Below are 15715 nucleotides of genomic sequence, written 5' to 3'. Positions count from 1 at the left end.
CCTTTTTCCCTTAGGTGAGGCAGGCAACCAATCAAATTGTGATGAATTGTGCCGATATTGACATTATTACAGCTTCATATGCACCAGAAGGAGATGAAGGTGAGAATCGCTTTTCATTTTAATTTGCCTTTTTATGTATGTGTCTTAGGTTAAGACTTCAATATTAATGAAGAAATAGGAAGAAAGTAGATGTTTAAAGAAATATTTCAATGGTAAATTCTGAATGGTTCTGTGAAATAAATAATAAATTACATCTTTTTAAAAATATTTCTTTTTATTGGAATGGCAGATATACAGAAAAAAGATACAGAAGGAAAGATTTTTTGTCCACTGGTTCATTTCCCAAGTGGCTGCAAACGGCCTGAGCTAAGCCAGTCCAAAGCCAGGAGCCAGCAGCTTCTTGCAGGTCTTCCATGCAGGATTCCAAGGCTTTGGGCTATCCTTGACTGCTTTCCCAGACCACAAGCAGGGAGCTGGATGGGAGGTGGAGAAGCTGGGACACAAACTGGTGCCTATATAAGTGTAGAATTTAGCTGCTAGGCTACTGTGCAAGGTTTGATATGTAGCATCCCCCCCCCTTTTTTTTTTTTTAAGATTTGTTTTATTTTTTTTATTGGAAAGTCAGATATATAGCAAGGAGGAGAGATGGAGATGAAGATCTTTTGTCCATTGACTCACTCCCCAAGTGACCACAACAGCTGAGCTGCGCTGGTCCTCCACTGCTTTTCCAGGCCACAGCAGGGAGTTGGATGGGAAGCAGGGCTGCCAGGATTAGAACCGGCACTCATATGGGATCCTGGCACATGCAGGGCGAGGCATTTTAGCCACTAGGCTACTATGTGTGGCTCTATGTGTAGTTTTAATTTTTTTTCTTCATGAAAAATTGAGATAGTAAGTTTATTCATAATTGGTAGGAAAGTACTTGCTTTGGGCCTAGTTTGATGGGTCAATTGACTAATCTTCCCTTTGTAAAAGTCAGGATCCCATATGGCACGTTTGTGTCCTGACTGCACCATTTCACATCCAGTTCCCTGCGTGTGGCCTAGGGAAGCAGTAGAGGATGGCCCCACATCCTTGTGAACCTGCATCTGCATGTGAGACCCAGAAGAAGCTCCTGGCTCCTGGCTTCAAATCAGCACACTCCTGGCCATTGTTTGGAGAGTGAATCAGCAAATAGAAGATCTTTCTCTTTTCCTTCTCTCTGTAAATCAACCTTCCCAATAAAAATAAATCCCCCTCTCCCCCAGTTTGAAAAGCAGGATTTATTTAGGAAAAAAAGGGAAAAAGGCCTCCCTCCCTGCAGGAGGGAGCTCCAGGTGTCCATAGTTAAAAAAACAAAAACAAAAACAAAAAACCCTAGACCTCCTGCAATAGGAGGAAGGGAAAAAATGATAGAGATGGTGTCTTTTATGTACCATCCCAGGGGAGTTACTACAAAGACAAGGTCATTCACAGTGGCTTCTAGTTTAGAATTTAAACCTCTGAAGGGTGGGACAGGTTAACATCCTCCTCCCATTCTAGTGATAAGCTAACCATCTCTTTGACAGTGACCCAGAGATGAGATTAGTTGGGTCACTTCTTGCTTTTGTTACAACTGAGATGGTGAATTCCTATGTTAATTCTGCCCCTCTGTCCTTCCTCAGGGAGAGAGGCTGTCTTTGAAAAATGTGCTCTATAAAAAGGAAAAAAAAGTACTGACTTTGTCAAATTGATTAGAAAGGTGAAAAGGTGGATGATGGAATAAATTATAGAATATGTTAAAAAAATAACATGGTGGTGAATCAGAGGGAAATCTCTTTTAAAGATTTATTTATTTTTACAATTTTATTTTTGATTATTTTTACATAGTTGATTAGGGTGGGAAGGGTCCAGGATCAGGGAAAAGTGGGTGAGACCATTATTTACACACTTTCTTTTTCTTCTTCCTTTATCTGGAGAAAGGGGAGATACACGAGGAGAAACCATGCCCAGCCACAGTACCTGGGGATGGGGAATAGCCACCTGATGTCATCCCAGGGATGATGGAGCATTTTATGAGGGTTCGGCTCATATGGTTTCAGTAGTTCTGAGATGCTGTTGTTATCACTGCTCCAAAGATGAGGAAATTTTTCCAAGGTCAATTGGCTGACATCATCCACATCCCAGTCTCCATTCTCTCAGAAATTTGCTGTCAAGCTTTGCTGGAGTAGTTGATCAATTTGTTCTTTCCCCCTTGCCCTGCAAACCAGTGGGTGCTATGACCCAGCCCAGCTCTGCCCATCACATGCTTGGCCCTGATGTACATCAGGGAGAGCTACACCCCAGCAGTAACCCACAGTAACTGTAAGGCGTTATTCAAATATCCCACACTGGCTCCAGCGCCATTTCATCTTCCTCATAGCTCACAAAATTCACACCAGTCCAGCCGTCCACCAATCAGATGTAACCTGGCATTTCACCTTAGAATCTCACCCCCAATCTCCCAGCCCCTTCCCCAACTCTGTCCGCTTACCAATCTTTCTTAGGCAATCTCCTATGACAGTCTCAGGCACCAATCCCCTGGGGCCTGCCTTCAATACCTCCCAATTCCTCCACATGTTGAGGGCTCACCTGAATGACATAAAGGCCCAGGTGTGGCTCTTTCTCTTTTCTCCTTCTGGCCCCTCCCCCATATTCCTCCTCTTCCTCCTTGCCTTGCCACCCACCCACTGCACCCCCCATCCATCCCCATTCCTGCCCCGCTGGAATACACTTCCTAAGATACCTCATTGTGTCTGGTGTTTTTGGCTCATGGTAAAGAACCAGGCTGTGGGAATTAGCTGCACGTAAAAACGTAAAACTAGAACTTTAACTGTTTTAAATAACTTAACAGTAACCCCCACTAGACTGGTTCCCAGCTCTGGTTCTTGTGCCTGCCAGCATGTACAGTGGACTGGTCTGGTCTGCCGTTGAAATCTCATACCCATCAGGGGGCATTGAAGCTTAACCCAGCTGACTTCATCCTCCAGCCCACACTCATGCTAACAGGTACCATCATCTGTCCAGTCAAGCTTGCCCCCAGTCCTGGTTCTCAATGCTCACCAGTGCAAGTTGCAGCTCATTACAGAGGTACCCACAGCCTCTTCACTGAACCTGTTCTCTGCCCCAGATCTTGACTTTCCAGGTGGTTCTGCAGTCTAGCTTGATAGGACTTGCTGCTAATCCTAGCACTTACCAACTGCTGCAGCAAAGTCCAACCTGCCTGCTCTTATTCTGGCTCATGCCTCTACCAGTGTATATAGTCGGTTAGCCCAGCCTAGCTGTCCCCCTAACGCAGTTCACATGAGGCCAGCCTGGTGTGCTCCCAGTCCCAGCTGTCATGTTCACCAGTAGGAGCAGTGGCTCAGGGCTTGAGTCTGGAGGCTCTGGCTCCTTGGCCTGCCAGGTGCTTGGAGCCAAAGGGGCCAGTTAAAATTTTATTTTATTTCATTTGAAAAGCAATCTCCAAATGACCACAAAGGCCAAAGCTGGACCAGGCTGGAGCTTCATCCTGATTTCCCTTTATGGGTACAGGACTCCAAGGATTTGGGCTGGTGTTTTTTTTGTTTGTTTTGTTTAAGATTTGTGTATTTGTATTGGAAAGGCAGATTTACAGAGAAGAGGAGAGACAGAAAAGAAGATCTTGTCTGTGATAATTCACTCCCCAAGTGGCTACAACAGTTGGAGCTGAGCCAATCTGAAGCCAGGGGCCAGGAGCTTCTACTAGTCTCTCAGGGAGCTCAACAGGAAGTGGGGCTGCCAGGATCCAAACTGGCACTCATATGGGATCCTGGCACATTCAGGGCATGGACTTTAGGCACTAGGCTACTACGCAGGACCCCTAAACCCTTTATTTAAAAAATTATTTTGGGGCCCTGCGGCATGGCCTAGAGGCTAAAGTCCTCACCTTGAACATGCCAGGATCCTATATGGCACTGGTTCTAATCCCGGCAACTCCACTTCCCATCCAGCTCCCTGCTTGTGGCCTGGGAAAGTAGCCAAGGATGGGCCAAAGCCTTGGGACCCTGCACCCGCATGTGGGAGACTGGAAGATGTTCCTGGATCCTGGCTTCGGATCGGTGCAACACCGGCCATTGCGGTCACTTGGGGAGTGAATCACAGGATGGAAAATCTTCCTTTCTGTCTCTCTTCCTCTCTATATATCTGACTTTGTAATAAAAATAAATAAATCTTTAAAAAAATTGAAAAAAATATTTTGCTTTGCTTTGCACATGTGTGCATGTGCTTGTGCACACGCGGATGCACACACACACACACACACACACACAGTGAGAAATTTCCATCTGTTCAATCCCCCAAACTCCTGCAACAAATGGGACTGGAGCAGGCTATTGCCAGGAGCTAGAACGCAGCCTGATTCTCTCACATAATAACAGAGACCCAACTACTTGAGTCACTTTCCTTTGCCTCCCAGGGTGTGCGTAAGCAGGAAGCTGGAGCAGAGTCTGTAGTTAACCCAGGCACTGTTGTGAGATGCAGGCAGTTCAGCTAGCATTCTATTCATCCCAACTGGCATCCTAAGCACTCTGCTTAATACTTCCGTCTAGTTAGGGTTTTAAGGTGGTGTCGGGTTTGTAGATAGGTGGATGTGATAAAATGAATGCATGCTCTTCAGCTGGCATGATATCTGCTTGTTTGGGTTTTATCTTCCTTTATGAAACATGCCTTAAAGAATTCAGAAGATTTGAAATAGGTTTCAGGTTGTGTAAATGAGTGGTGAGTGCTAAGATGCAGATCCTTATCTATAGCACAGGGACACTGAGTTCATGTTCTCAGTAAGAGCAGAGTGTCAGTGGAAAAATCTTAACAGGAAGTCAGGAAGATTTTAGAGGAGTTGAGAGAAAACTTTCATTTCTTTCTTGATATGTAAATGTTTTACTTAAGAGGCAGCTAAGAAACATTTCTCAGAATCTTTCTCTCATATAACAGCCGGGAAAACCTGGTATAAGTCCATTTAATTTTAGAGTGTGATTGATAAGTTCTATCAACTGGGTATTTTAGGGCTTGGATCAAGAATACAGATAGGCTTGGTCTTCCACATGTAAAAATGTGCATTTGGCTTAATTTTGTCCTGGACGTAGAAGCATTTTGTGATTTTTTTTTTCCCTTATCAGAAAGCATAATGTATGTATGTGTTTAGAGTATATTTATTTATTTGAAAAGCAAAATTAACAGAGGAAGGAGGGAAGGGGAGAAGTAAGGAGAAAGAGTGAGTGTGTGAATGAGGGAGCAAATGCTCATCCGTCCACTGGTTCATTCTCCCAAAATGGCTGCAGTCTCTGGACCATGGCAAAGCTAGAGCCCTGGAACTCTATCCTGGTCTCCCACGCAGGTGCAGGGTTCTAAGACTTTGGGTCACCACCAAGGAGCTGGATGGAAAGTAGAACAGTTGAGACTTGAACTGGCACCCATATGGTATCCTGATAGATGCAAGCGAGGATTTAGCCATTAGGCTGTCTTGTTGGGCTCAACACATTTATTTTTGAAATACGATCGTATATTTGAATGTGTAAATGTGGGTGTATGCCTGTATTTATTGAACAAAATAGTCTGGGAATACTGGCAAATAATAATTTTGGAACAGACCTATTGGCAGAAAGGAATGGCTCTTCACACTTGACCATAAGCCTTTGTCTAATGGTTTTTAATATATATTATGTTATACAGTAAAGTGTGGGAAACTAATATCTAATTTTTTCCTCTATACAGTGCTTATATTATCATCTTGAAAATATGGGTAATTTTCAAAATAGGAAGATTGAAACAATGAAATAAATCCATTTCTAATACAAATGTGTTGAAATACAATGCAGTTTTTGTAAATAAATTCTAGATAAAAAGTACCTGACTTCTTTTTTTTAAAAGTTTTCAATTTTATTTTTAATATTGTTTACATGTTGAGAGGGATCCATGTCCATGTGGGCCTTCAATTATGGTTGGGAGGGTTACAGTATGGAGGGTGGGTAGGAATAATGTTTCAGTTCTGTTAGACTTATTTATTTATTTATTTTCTTCACCCTTTGTGGCTCTCATGCATGCCAGCAATACAACAACCTACCCCAATTTGTTTGCCCCCAGGCTTAGTTCACATGCCAGCTGACAAGTGCTACAGCCCTGCCTAGACTGGCCAACACCCAGATCTAGTTCCCACACTTTTCAGTGGAAGCAATGGCTTAGACCTGGAGTCCCTGAAGTTTCCTGTCAGGCCCACTTCTAGTCTCGGGTTTTGTGTGTGCCAGTGGGTGCTGGCAGCCCAATCTGGTATGGTCTACCCCTAGTCTAATCATTTGGGGGCAGAGGCTCAGCACAGCCTGCTTCCAATCCCAGTTCTTGCTGGTAAGTGCAACAGCCTAGACCAGCCTGACTGGCACCCAACCGTGACCCTCATGTGAACTGATGGTTGTTATGGCCTAACCTGGTCTGGCTTGCAGACAGGCCCAGCCCATCCCACCCCTAGACCCGGCTTACATGGATGCCTACAGAGTATGCCAGTAGGTGCTCTGTCCTCTTCTGGCCTGCCCTTAAACTTGGCTCTCATGCTCACCAGGGCTGAGGCCTAGCAAGGAAATTCCTCAAGTTCTCTTACCAGACCTATTCCCAGCCATGAATCTCACATGTGGTGGTAGATGCTGCTGCACAGCCTCACATGGCCTTCTGGTCCTGGCACTTTGGCCATCTTCTACTGCTTTTCCCAGGCTTTTAGCAGGGAGATGGTTTGGAAGGAAGTAAAACATTTAGGACATGAACTGGCATCCATTTGGGGTACTGAGGTTGCAGGCAGCAGCTTTACCTGCTATACCATAGTACCAACCCCTTATTACATATTTGAAATTTATTTTGAGATTCTCCTTTTACCCATGTGTTATTTAAAAGTATGGTGTTTAATCTCCATGTATTTTGGGATTTTTCCAGCTTTATTTTTGCTGTTGGGTCTTAATTTCATTGTCATCTGAAGACAGACTGTATAGTTTCTGTTCTTTTAAATTTGTTAGGATATATTTTTTGAGTGGAAATGTGGTCTGCCTTGGCGAATGCCCCAGTGAGAGCAAGAGAGTAACATATATTTTCCTGACGTTAGATGAAGTAGACTGCAGATGTCAATTATATTTGGCTAACTAATGGCACCTTTGAGTTCATTTCCTGGCGTTAGATGAAGTAGGCTGTAGATGTCAATTATATCTGGTTAACTAATGGCACCATTGAGTTCAGCTGTGTCATTACTAAGTTTTCTGTCTGATGTATTTCCATTTCTGATAGAGAAGTGTTAAGTCCTACAGTTGTAATTGGGCAATCATCTGTTTCTGCTTGCAGTTCTGTCAGTTTTGGCTTCTCTGTTTTGATGTTCTGTTAGATGAATACACCTTAATGATTTTATGTTTTCTTGGACTTTTGACTCCTTTATCATTACATAACAACCCTCATTATCCCTGGTAACTTGCCCCAAAATCTGTAAAATAGCCATCCCTGCTTAATGTTAGAACAGTGTATCAGTGTATCTTTCTCCAGTCTTTCACTGTTTTATTTCACTTGAGGCACACATAAAGAAAGAGCTCTTCCATTTGCCAGTTCACACTCCACTTGGCTGCTATAACGAGAGCTGAGCCAGGCCAAAGCCAAGAGTCAGAAGCTTCATCCTAGTTGCCTGGATAGATGCCTGGCAGGGGCCCAAGCACTTGTTGTCTTCCACTGCCCAGAAGCGAAGCATCTGGGACTGGATCTGACGCTTCAGTTTTAGATGCTGGAGTTGCAAGTGGCAGTGTAACTTGCTGCACCATACTTTGAACCCCTTCAGAGTCAACGTTTTTTGTAGTCTGCAACAGTTTTGTTTTTTCATTCATTCTGACAGTCTATACTGTTGATACTTAGAGTGATTATATGTTTAATCACATATAGTTGGCTTAATATTTGTTACTTTAAAAAATTTTACTATCCCATTCTTTGTTCCTTTTGTCTTCTGTGCCTTCTGTGCCTTGCCAAACTTTCTGTGCTTGTAAGGTTGTCCTCTTGGATATTGTAGTCATGTATCTGAATAGTTTACTGCTATTGCTCATTGTGTTAGCTGCTTTTTTTTTTTTTTGAAGATTTATTTTATTTTTATTGGAAAGGCGGAGAGACAGAGAGGAGAGACAGAGAAGATCTTCCATCCAGTGGTTCACTCCCCAAGTGGCCACAACGGCTGGAGCTGAGCCAGTCTGAAGCCAGGAGCCTCTCTCACAGGAGTCTCTCACACGGGTGCAGGTTCCCAAGGCTTTGGGGCGTCCTCCACTGCTTTCCCAGCCACAGGCAGGAAATCAGAAGAGATGTGACCCAGTGTCTGTACAAGATCCCAGGCCTGCAAGGCAAGGATTTAGCCACTAGGCTGTCGCTCCAGGCCCGATATTGTATTTTTTGAAAAGCACTTATTTATTTGAGAGAGAATGAGAGATATGGAGAGAGTCAAAAAAATCTTCCATTTGCTGGTTCAATCCCCAAATGGCTACAGTGGCCAGGGTTGGGCCAGACTGAAGCCAGAAACCAGGGGCTGCCTGCAGGGATCTAAGCACTTGGGCCATTCTCTACTGCTTTCCTAGGGGCATTAGTAGGAGCTGGGTGGGAAGCAGGATATTTGGGACTTGATCCAGTGCCCACATGGAATTTGGTACTAGTGACTTTACCCACCCTGCCATGGTCCTGGCCCCGCATGCTTTCCCAGGTGTATTAGCTGAGAGGTAGATTGGAAGTTTAACAGCGAGGACTCAAACTGGGACTCATATGGAATTCCAGAGTTGCAGGTAGCTGCTTAACCGTGTGCATCAACTCTAGCCTTAGGCTTTTTATTCTGAATAATTTGAAACTCTTTTGTAGGCTATGATCTCTAGTTGCTATGTGAAGAATAGACTATAAGGCAGCTGGAGTGCAAATGAACCAGTTAAGGTGATATTATTATGGTCTAGGAGAAGGATAATGACTTCTTGTTGGGCTGTAGCTAAGAATCATTTGAGTGGTCTGAGGTTAGAGGATTAGCCGTTGAATTTGCTTACTGGATGTGTGGATCTGAGACAGACAGACGGTGGGGGGGGTGGGCAGTTAGGATGATTTCATAGCTTTGGCTTGAGCAGTTGGCTAAATGATCATGCCATTTGAAAGAATAGCAAAAACTATAATTGACTAAGGGTGTTTCAAATTTTAACTTATGTGTACCAAGCACAGATTGAGTAATCTGGATCTGAACATTTGGGGATAGGAACATTTCAGATTAGGGATACTTAATATATATGTCCATTATAAGGTATACGAAACTTCCTTTAAGATGAGACTTTCTTTTTTTTTTTTTTTTAAAGATTTATTTTTATTATTTTTTTATTGGAAAGGCAGATATACAGAGAGGAGAGACAGAGAGGAAGATCTTCCGTCCGATGATTCACTCCCCAAGTGAGTGCAACGGCCAATGCTATGCCAATCCGAAGCCAGGAGCCTCTTCCGGGTCTCCCACGCGGGTGCAGGGTCCCAAAGCTTTGGGCCGTCCTCGACTGCTTTCCCAGGCCACAGGCAGGGAGCTGGAAGGGAAGCGGGGCTGCCGGGATTGGAACTGGCGCCCGTATGTGATCCTGGGCATTCAAGGCGAGGACCTTAACCACTTGCGCCACCGTGCCGGGCCCAAGATGAGACTTTCTAAGAATTCAAATATATAGCTACTTCCACTTTTCTTCCCTATTTATTTGAGCAGAGAGACTAAAAGAGAGAAGAAAAGAGGGAGGAGGGAGGAAAGGAGAACATGTTCTGATTTGCTAATTCACTCTCTAAATGCCTAGAATAGTTGGGGCATGTCCAAGGTTGGAGCCAGGACTCAACAATGTAATCCAGGTATCATGGAAAGGGCAGGAACATCACTGTTGATTCCCAGGATCTGCATTGGAAGAAGTCAGAGTCAGGAACTGAATCCGGAGTTAGATCCAGACACTGCAGTGTGTGATGTGGACATCTTAACTGTTAAACGAAATGTCTGTTCCCTTCCTCTTTTTTCTTTCTTCTTTTTTAAAGATTGATTTATTTTCTTGAAAGGCAGAGCACACACAGAGGAGTAAACCGTCATCTGGTTCACTGCGCAGATGACCAAACCCAGCTGGAACTGGGTTATTTATAAACCAGGAGCTTCTTCTGGGCATCCCATGTGGATGCAAGGGCCAAGGACTTGGGCAAGCTTCTGCTTTTCCAGACACATTTAGCAGGGAGCTAGATCAAAACCGGAGCAGGAAGTGACACTCATGGGATGCCTGTTGTGCAGGCAGTGACTTAACCTCTATTTACTGCCTGTTTCTCCTCAAACCCCAGCCTTGTGTAGATTTGTCTGTTCTGAATATTAGTATGTCATCTTTTATGTCTTTTTTTTTTTTTTTTAAAAAAAGATTATTGATTTGAAAGGCAGGACAGGAAGTCAGAGCAATAGATCTTCCAGTTGCAGGTTTACTCCCCAAATAGTTGTTCCTGGAGCAAGATCTCCCATGTGAGTGCAGTGGCCATGCTCTGCTGCTTTCCCAGGGAGATTAACAGAGACCTTGGTTGAGAAGTGAAACAGCTGAAACTTGAACCAGTACCCATATGGAATGTTGGCACCATATGAGTGCTTGTTCTAGATTTATTTATTTTTATTGGAAAATCAGATTCTCCATCCATGGGTTCATTCCCCAAGTGGCCACAATGGCCGGAGCCGAGCTGATCCAAAGCCAGGAGCCCAGAACTTCTTCTGGGTCTCCCACGTGGGTGCAAGGTCCAAAGGCTTTGGGCAGTCCGTTGCTGCTTTCCCAGGACACAAACAGAGAGCTGGAAGGGAAGCGTAACACCTGGGACACAAATCCGCACCCATTTGGGTTCCCAGTGCATGCAAGGTGAGGACTTTTAGTCGCTAGGCTACCACACTGGGCCCTAACTTAGTGTCTTAAGATTCATGCACATTTTATTATGTTTTAGCATTTCTTTGTTGTTGAATATTTAATTGTATGAATATTCCACATTTCATTCACTTCTCGGTTGGTGGATCATTGGTTTGTTTTCGCTTTTTAGGTATGGTTTTTGTGTGGATGTTACGTGTGTTTTCTCTCTTTTTTTAAGATTTATATTTTTATTGGAAAGGCAGATATACAGAGAGGAAAATATTCTGTCTGTTGATTCACTCCCCAAGTGGCCGCAATGGATGGAGTTGAGCCAGTCTAAAGCCAGGAGCCCAGAGCTTTCTCCCAAGTCTCCCGCGTGGGTGTAGGGTCCCAAAGCTTTGGGGCGTCCTCCACTGCTTTTCCAGGCTACATGCAGGCAACTAGATGGAAAGTGGGGCTGCTGGGATTAGAACCAGTGTCCAATGGGATCCTGGTGCATTCCAGGCGTGGACTTTAACTGCTACATTATCGTGCTAGGCCCTGTTATGTGTGTTTTCATTCCTTCGGCTATATACCTAGGAGTGGAATTGCTGAATCATGGTAATATACATTTAAGCTTTTGAGGAATGGTCAAAGGTCAGACTGTTTTCCCAAGTAGCTGCATCATTTTATATTTCCATCAGCAACATATGAGAGCTCTAATTTTTCTACATCCTCCTTATACTTAACATCGTTTTGATTATAATCCTCTAAGTAGGTATGAAGTGGTATGTCATTGTGGCTTTGATTTGCATTTGCCTCCTGGTTGATGATGTTGAACATTTTTCATATACTAATTAAGGACTACTCTTTGGACAGTCTTTCCTCTAGGATGGAAGTAGGATTTTGTATGGTTGGAATTTAGTTTGAATTATTAATCAAATAAGTAATCTCTTACTCCTAGTAATTAAGAGCCTTCTTTTAGTTTGCACATTTGTGATTTCATTCGTATTCCATAAAATATAATAGCAAAGGCTTTTCCTCAAAATAGGCATGATTTCTATCTTTGATATGTTAACTTATTTTTTTAAATTCACAATTTTTTTTTAAGATTTATTTATTTATTGGAAAGTCAGATATACAGAAAGGAGGAGAGACAGAGAGGAGGATCTTCCGTCCGATGATTCACTCCCCAAGTGAACCCAACTGCCGATCCGAAGCCAGGATCCAGGAACTTCCTCCGGATATCCCACATGGGTGCAGGGTCCCAAAGTATTGGGCCCTTCTCGACTGCTTTCCCGGGCCACAAGCAGGGAGCTGGATGGGAAGTGGAGCTGCCAGAATTAGAACTGGTGCCCATATGGGATCCTGGCGCGTTCAAGGCGAGGACTTTAGCTGCTATGCCACGCCGCCGGGCCCCACAATGTTTTTAGAAAACATTTTTATTTTCATGAACTGGAAAGGCAGAATGACAGCGCAGGCTAGTACTTGCTTCCATTGTTGGCTTGCTCTCCAAATGCTCCTGACAGCCAGGGTTGGCCAGGTTAAAGCCAGGAGCCCAGAACAATTTCCGGGTCTCTGACATGGATGATGGGTTCAAGCCAGTGCGCCATTAACTCTCAGGATGCGTTAGAGGAAGCTGAATTGGAAGTGTAATAGCAGGTGCCCAGTGTTCCCATAGGGAGTGTAGGTATCCTGAGCTGTGGCTTAACCATTTGTGTCAGAACACCTGCCCTGGTTGCTTATCAGCTTTTGCTTATGTACCTGTAGCATTGAGCTGTTGGGATAATGCTGGATCTTCTTCAAAAGCAAAGCAACATAGAGAGTAATCTAATCACACAGGGTTAGAATGAAGCATGTCAGGAAATCTGTAGGAAAGAGGTTTGGTTTCCTTACATCACAAAAATTTTATGAATATATAGAGAATGCATAATTATTTTAAACTGTTTTAAGCTGGGTCATGTGACATGAAATGATAAAGCTTAATTTACTAAGTTAGGAATACTTTTGGTGTAAATTCAACTCTTGAAAATGTTAGTTGCTACAGTCTGGATTTGGTCTAATCAGTTGAATTAGATTTGTGAAATTATTATTTTTTTTCATTCTAGAGATACATGCTACAGGATTTAACTATCAGAATGAAGACGAAAAAGTCACCTTGTCATTTCCTAGTACTCTCCAAACAGGTAAGAGATGTGACTTTTGTAAAATTTCATGACAAATAGTGATATATTTAATTCTCTCAGGGAAATTTTTATGCCATATTTTCTCCCTCATTGTTCTTAGTAGATTATATATTAAGAAGGAGCTTCTGAAAAACCATCGTTACACCTTGTGGACCCTGGAATTTTATTCTAAGGCTATTGGGTTATGGGAATAAAGGTTTCTACTTCCAGTCTGTGTTTTTAGACAAAAACAAGCATGCCTGAAACGAAGGACCTTTTGCTCTGTGTAGTGTGTGGTGAGAGACCATTCAGCTTCAGATTTTATAAATATATCTACCTAGCTCCTTCTCCTACTGTTTGAATCCAAATCTCTGGGGCTTGGGCATGTGCAGCCAGAGGCATAAAGAGGAAGAGTAACAAAATTTTTTAAAGATTTATGTTTATTATTTTTTCATTGGAAAGGCAGATATACAGAGAGGAGATACAGAGAGGAAGATCTTCCGTCCGATGACTCACTCCCCAAGTGAGCGCAACGGGCCGATGCTATGCCGATCCGAAGCCAGGAGCCTCTTCCGGGTCTCCCACACGGGTGCAGGTTCCCAAAGCTTTGGGCCGTCCTCGACTGCTTTCCCAGGCCACAGGCAGGGAGCTGGAAGGGAAGTGGGGCTGCCGGGATTAGAACCGGCGCCCATATGGGATCCCGGGCGTGCAAGGCGAGGACCCCTAACCTCTTGCGCCACCGCGCCGGGCCCGAGTAACAAAATTTTTTTTTTTTTTTTTTTTTTTTAAAGATTTATTTTTATTATTTTTTCATTGGAAAGGTGGATATACAGAGAGGAGAGACAGAGAGGAAGATCTTCCATCCGATGATTCACTCCCCAAGTGAGCGCAACGGGCCGATACTATGCCGATCCGAAGCCAGGAGCCAGGAGCCTCTTCCGGGTCTCCCACGCGGGTGCAGGTTCCCAAAGCTTTGGGCTGTCCTCGACTGCTTTCCCAGGCCACAGGCAGGGAGCTGGAAGGGAAGCGGGGCTGCCGGGATTAGAACCGGCGCCCATATGGGATCCCGGGCGTGCAAAGCGAGGACCTTTAACCACTTGCGCCACCGTGCCGGGCCCAAGTAACAAAATTTTTTAAAAAGACTTTTTTTAAAGACTTATTTATTTTTATTGCCAAGTCAGATATACAAAGGGGAGAGACAAAGAGGAAGATCTTCCATCCAATGATTCACTCCCCACGTGACCATAACTGCCAGTTCTGCGTCTCTCTGAAGCCAGGATCCAGGAACTTCCTCCAGGTCTCCCACGCTGGTGCAGAGTCCCAAGGCTTTGGGCTGTCCTCGACTGCTTTCCCAGGCCACAAGCAGGGAGCTGGATGGGAAGTGGATCAGCCAGAATTAGAAACGGCATCCATGTGGAATCCCGGCGCGTTCAAGGCGAGGACTTTAGCCACTAAGCCACCATGGGAGGCCCAGATTTGTTTGTTTTTTTTATTTTTAAAGATTTATTTTTATTATTTTTTTTTTTTATTGGAAAGGCAGATATACAGAGAGGAGAGACAGAGAGGAAGATCTTCTGTCCGATGATTCACTCCCCAAGTGAGTGCAACGGCCGATACCATGCCGATCCAAAGCCAGGAGCCTCTTCCGGGTCTCCCACGCGGGTGCAGGGTCCCAAGGCTCTGGGCTGTCCTCGACTGCTTTCCCAGGCCACAAGCAGGGAGCTGGATGGGAAGTGGGGCTGCCAGGATTAAAACCTGCAACCATATGGTATCCTGGCACCTGCAAGGCGAGGACTTTAACCTCTAGTCTACCGCATCGGGCCCAGTAATTTTAAAAATTCAGTTGAATATATTTATCTAACATCAAGGCAATGATTTAGCTAATTATGACAAATAAATATAGTGGAATACTTAACAATATACTTGTGAATTCTTAATAATCATATAGAGTGTTTATTATAATGTAAAATTGAAAAGCACAATAGAAAAGAAAAAAGTTAATTTGGAGAATTTTTATCTTTTATATTGATACCTTTGAGGCCTTTCTGTAGGTGATTATTATTAAAAAAATTTTTGTCATGAACATGTACTTAAAAGTGCTGATCAGGGCGAAGGACTGTGCTGGCCCTGTACTTGCTAGCACAAACAAGAATCTGGTTTGAGAACACCTCAGACAAAGTTTCTTTGGAGATCTCCCCAATCAAAATGCTGGACTCAGAACCCTAACCAAGAAAAGAGAGATGACAGATCAGATCAACCAACCATCTCAGCTATATCTTAGCAGCGAAATATGGGGCAAACAGAGACTCTATGATGGACTGTCAACCAGTGGATTCTTCAAAGACCTCGTAGTGCTTGGAGTGGCAAGATTGGCAGCGATTCATAACTGTTGAAATATCAAACCACCTGAGCAAGAACCTCAGAGCATACCCTACATCCAGGACCTGGGGAGGGTGGGAAATTGGGTGGGACTTCTTCCTTAATACCCCTCTTTAAACATGAAGGGAACAATATGGAAAAAAAAAAAGAAATATGCAGGAATGTGAAAATTGAGGTTTCTCTTTCTTGAACTCTTATCTTGTCTACTCTCTGGTGAACCCTTCCAGAGGTACTCTCTGGATCTGTAAATGTGTGCACATTTTAACTCAGATAGACTCACAGTCTCAGTGGCTTACAGCGAACACTTGGCTGAGCTGAGTAGGC

General features: G+C 43.8%; 1 protein-coding gene across 5 annotated transcripts in view; it reads left to right on the top strand.

The window, feature by feature from the left end:
- The window catches only part of NPEPPS (aminopeptidase puromycin sensitive), a 78762-nt gene that overhangs the window by 16085 nt on the left and 46962 nt on the right, over nt 1-15715 (top strand). For all 5 annotated transcript variants that reach the window (XM_041001721.1, XM_041001720.1, XM_041001723.1 and 2 more), the window contains 2 exons: nt 15-99; nt 12956-13033. In XM_041001721.1, the coding sequence (XP_040857655.1) occupies nt 15-99; nt 12956-13033 (163 nt within the window). The remainder of the gene's footprint in view (nt 1-14; nt 100-12955; nt 13034-15715) is intronic.

Source organism: Ochotona curzoniae, unplaced genomic scaffold (assembly GCF_017591425.1).
Source record: "Ochotona curzoniae isolate NIBS_2020 unplaced genomic scaffold, NIBS_Ocur_1.0 scaffold_2453, whole genome shotgun sequence".
Taxonomy (NCBI): domain Eukaryota; kingdom Metazoa; phylum Chordata; class Mammalia; order Lagomorpha; family Ochotonidae; genus Ochotona; species Ochotona curzoniae.
This window is presented reverse-complemented; position numbering and strand designations above follow the sequence as displayed.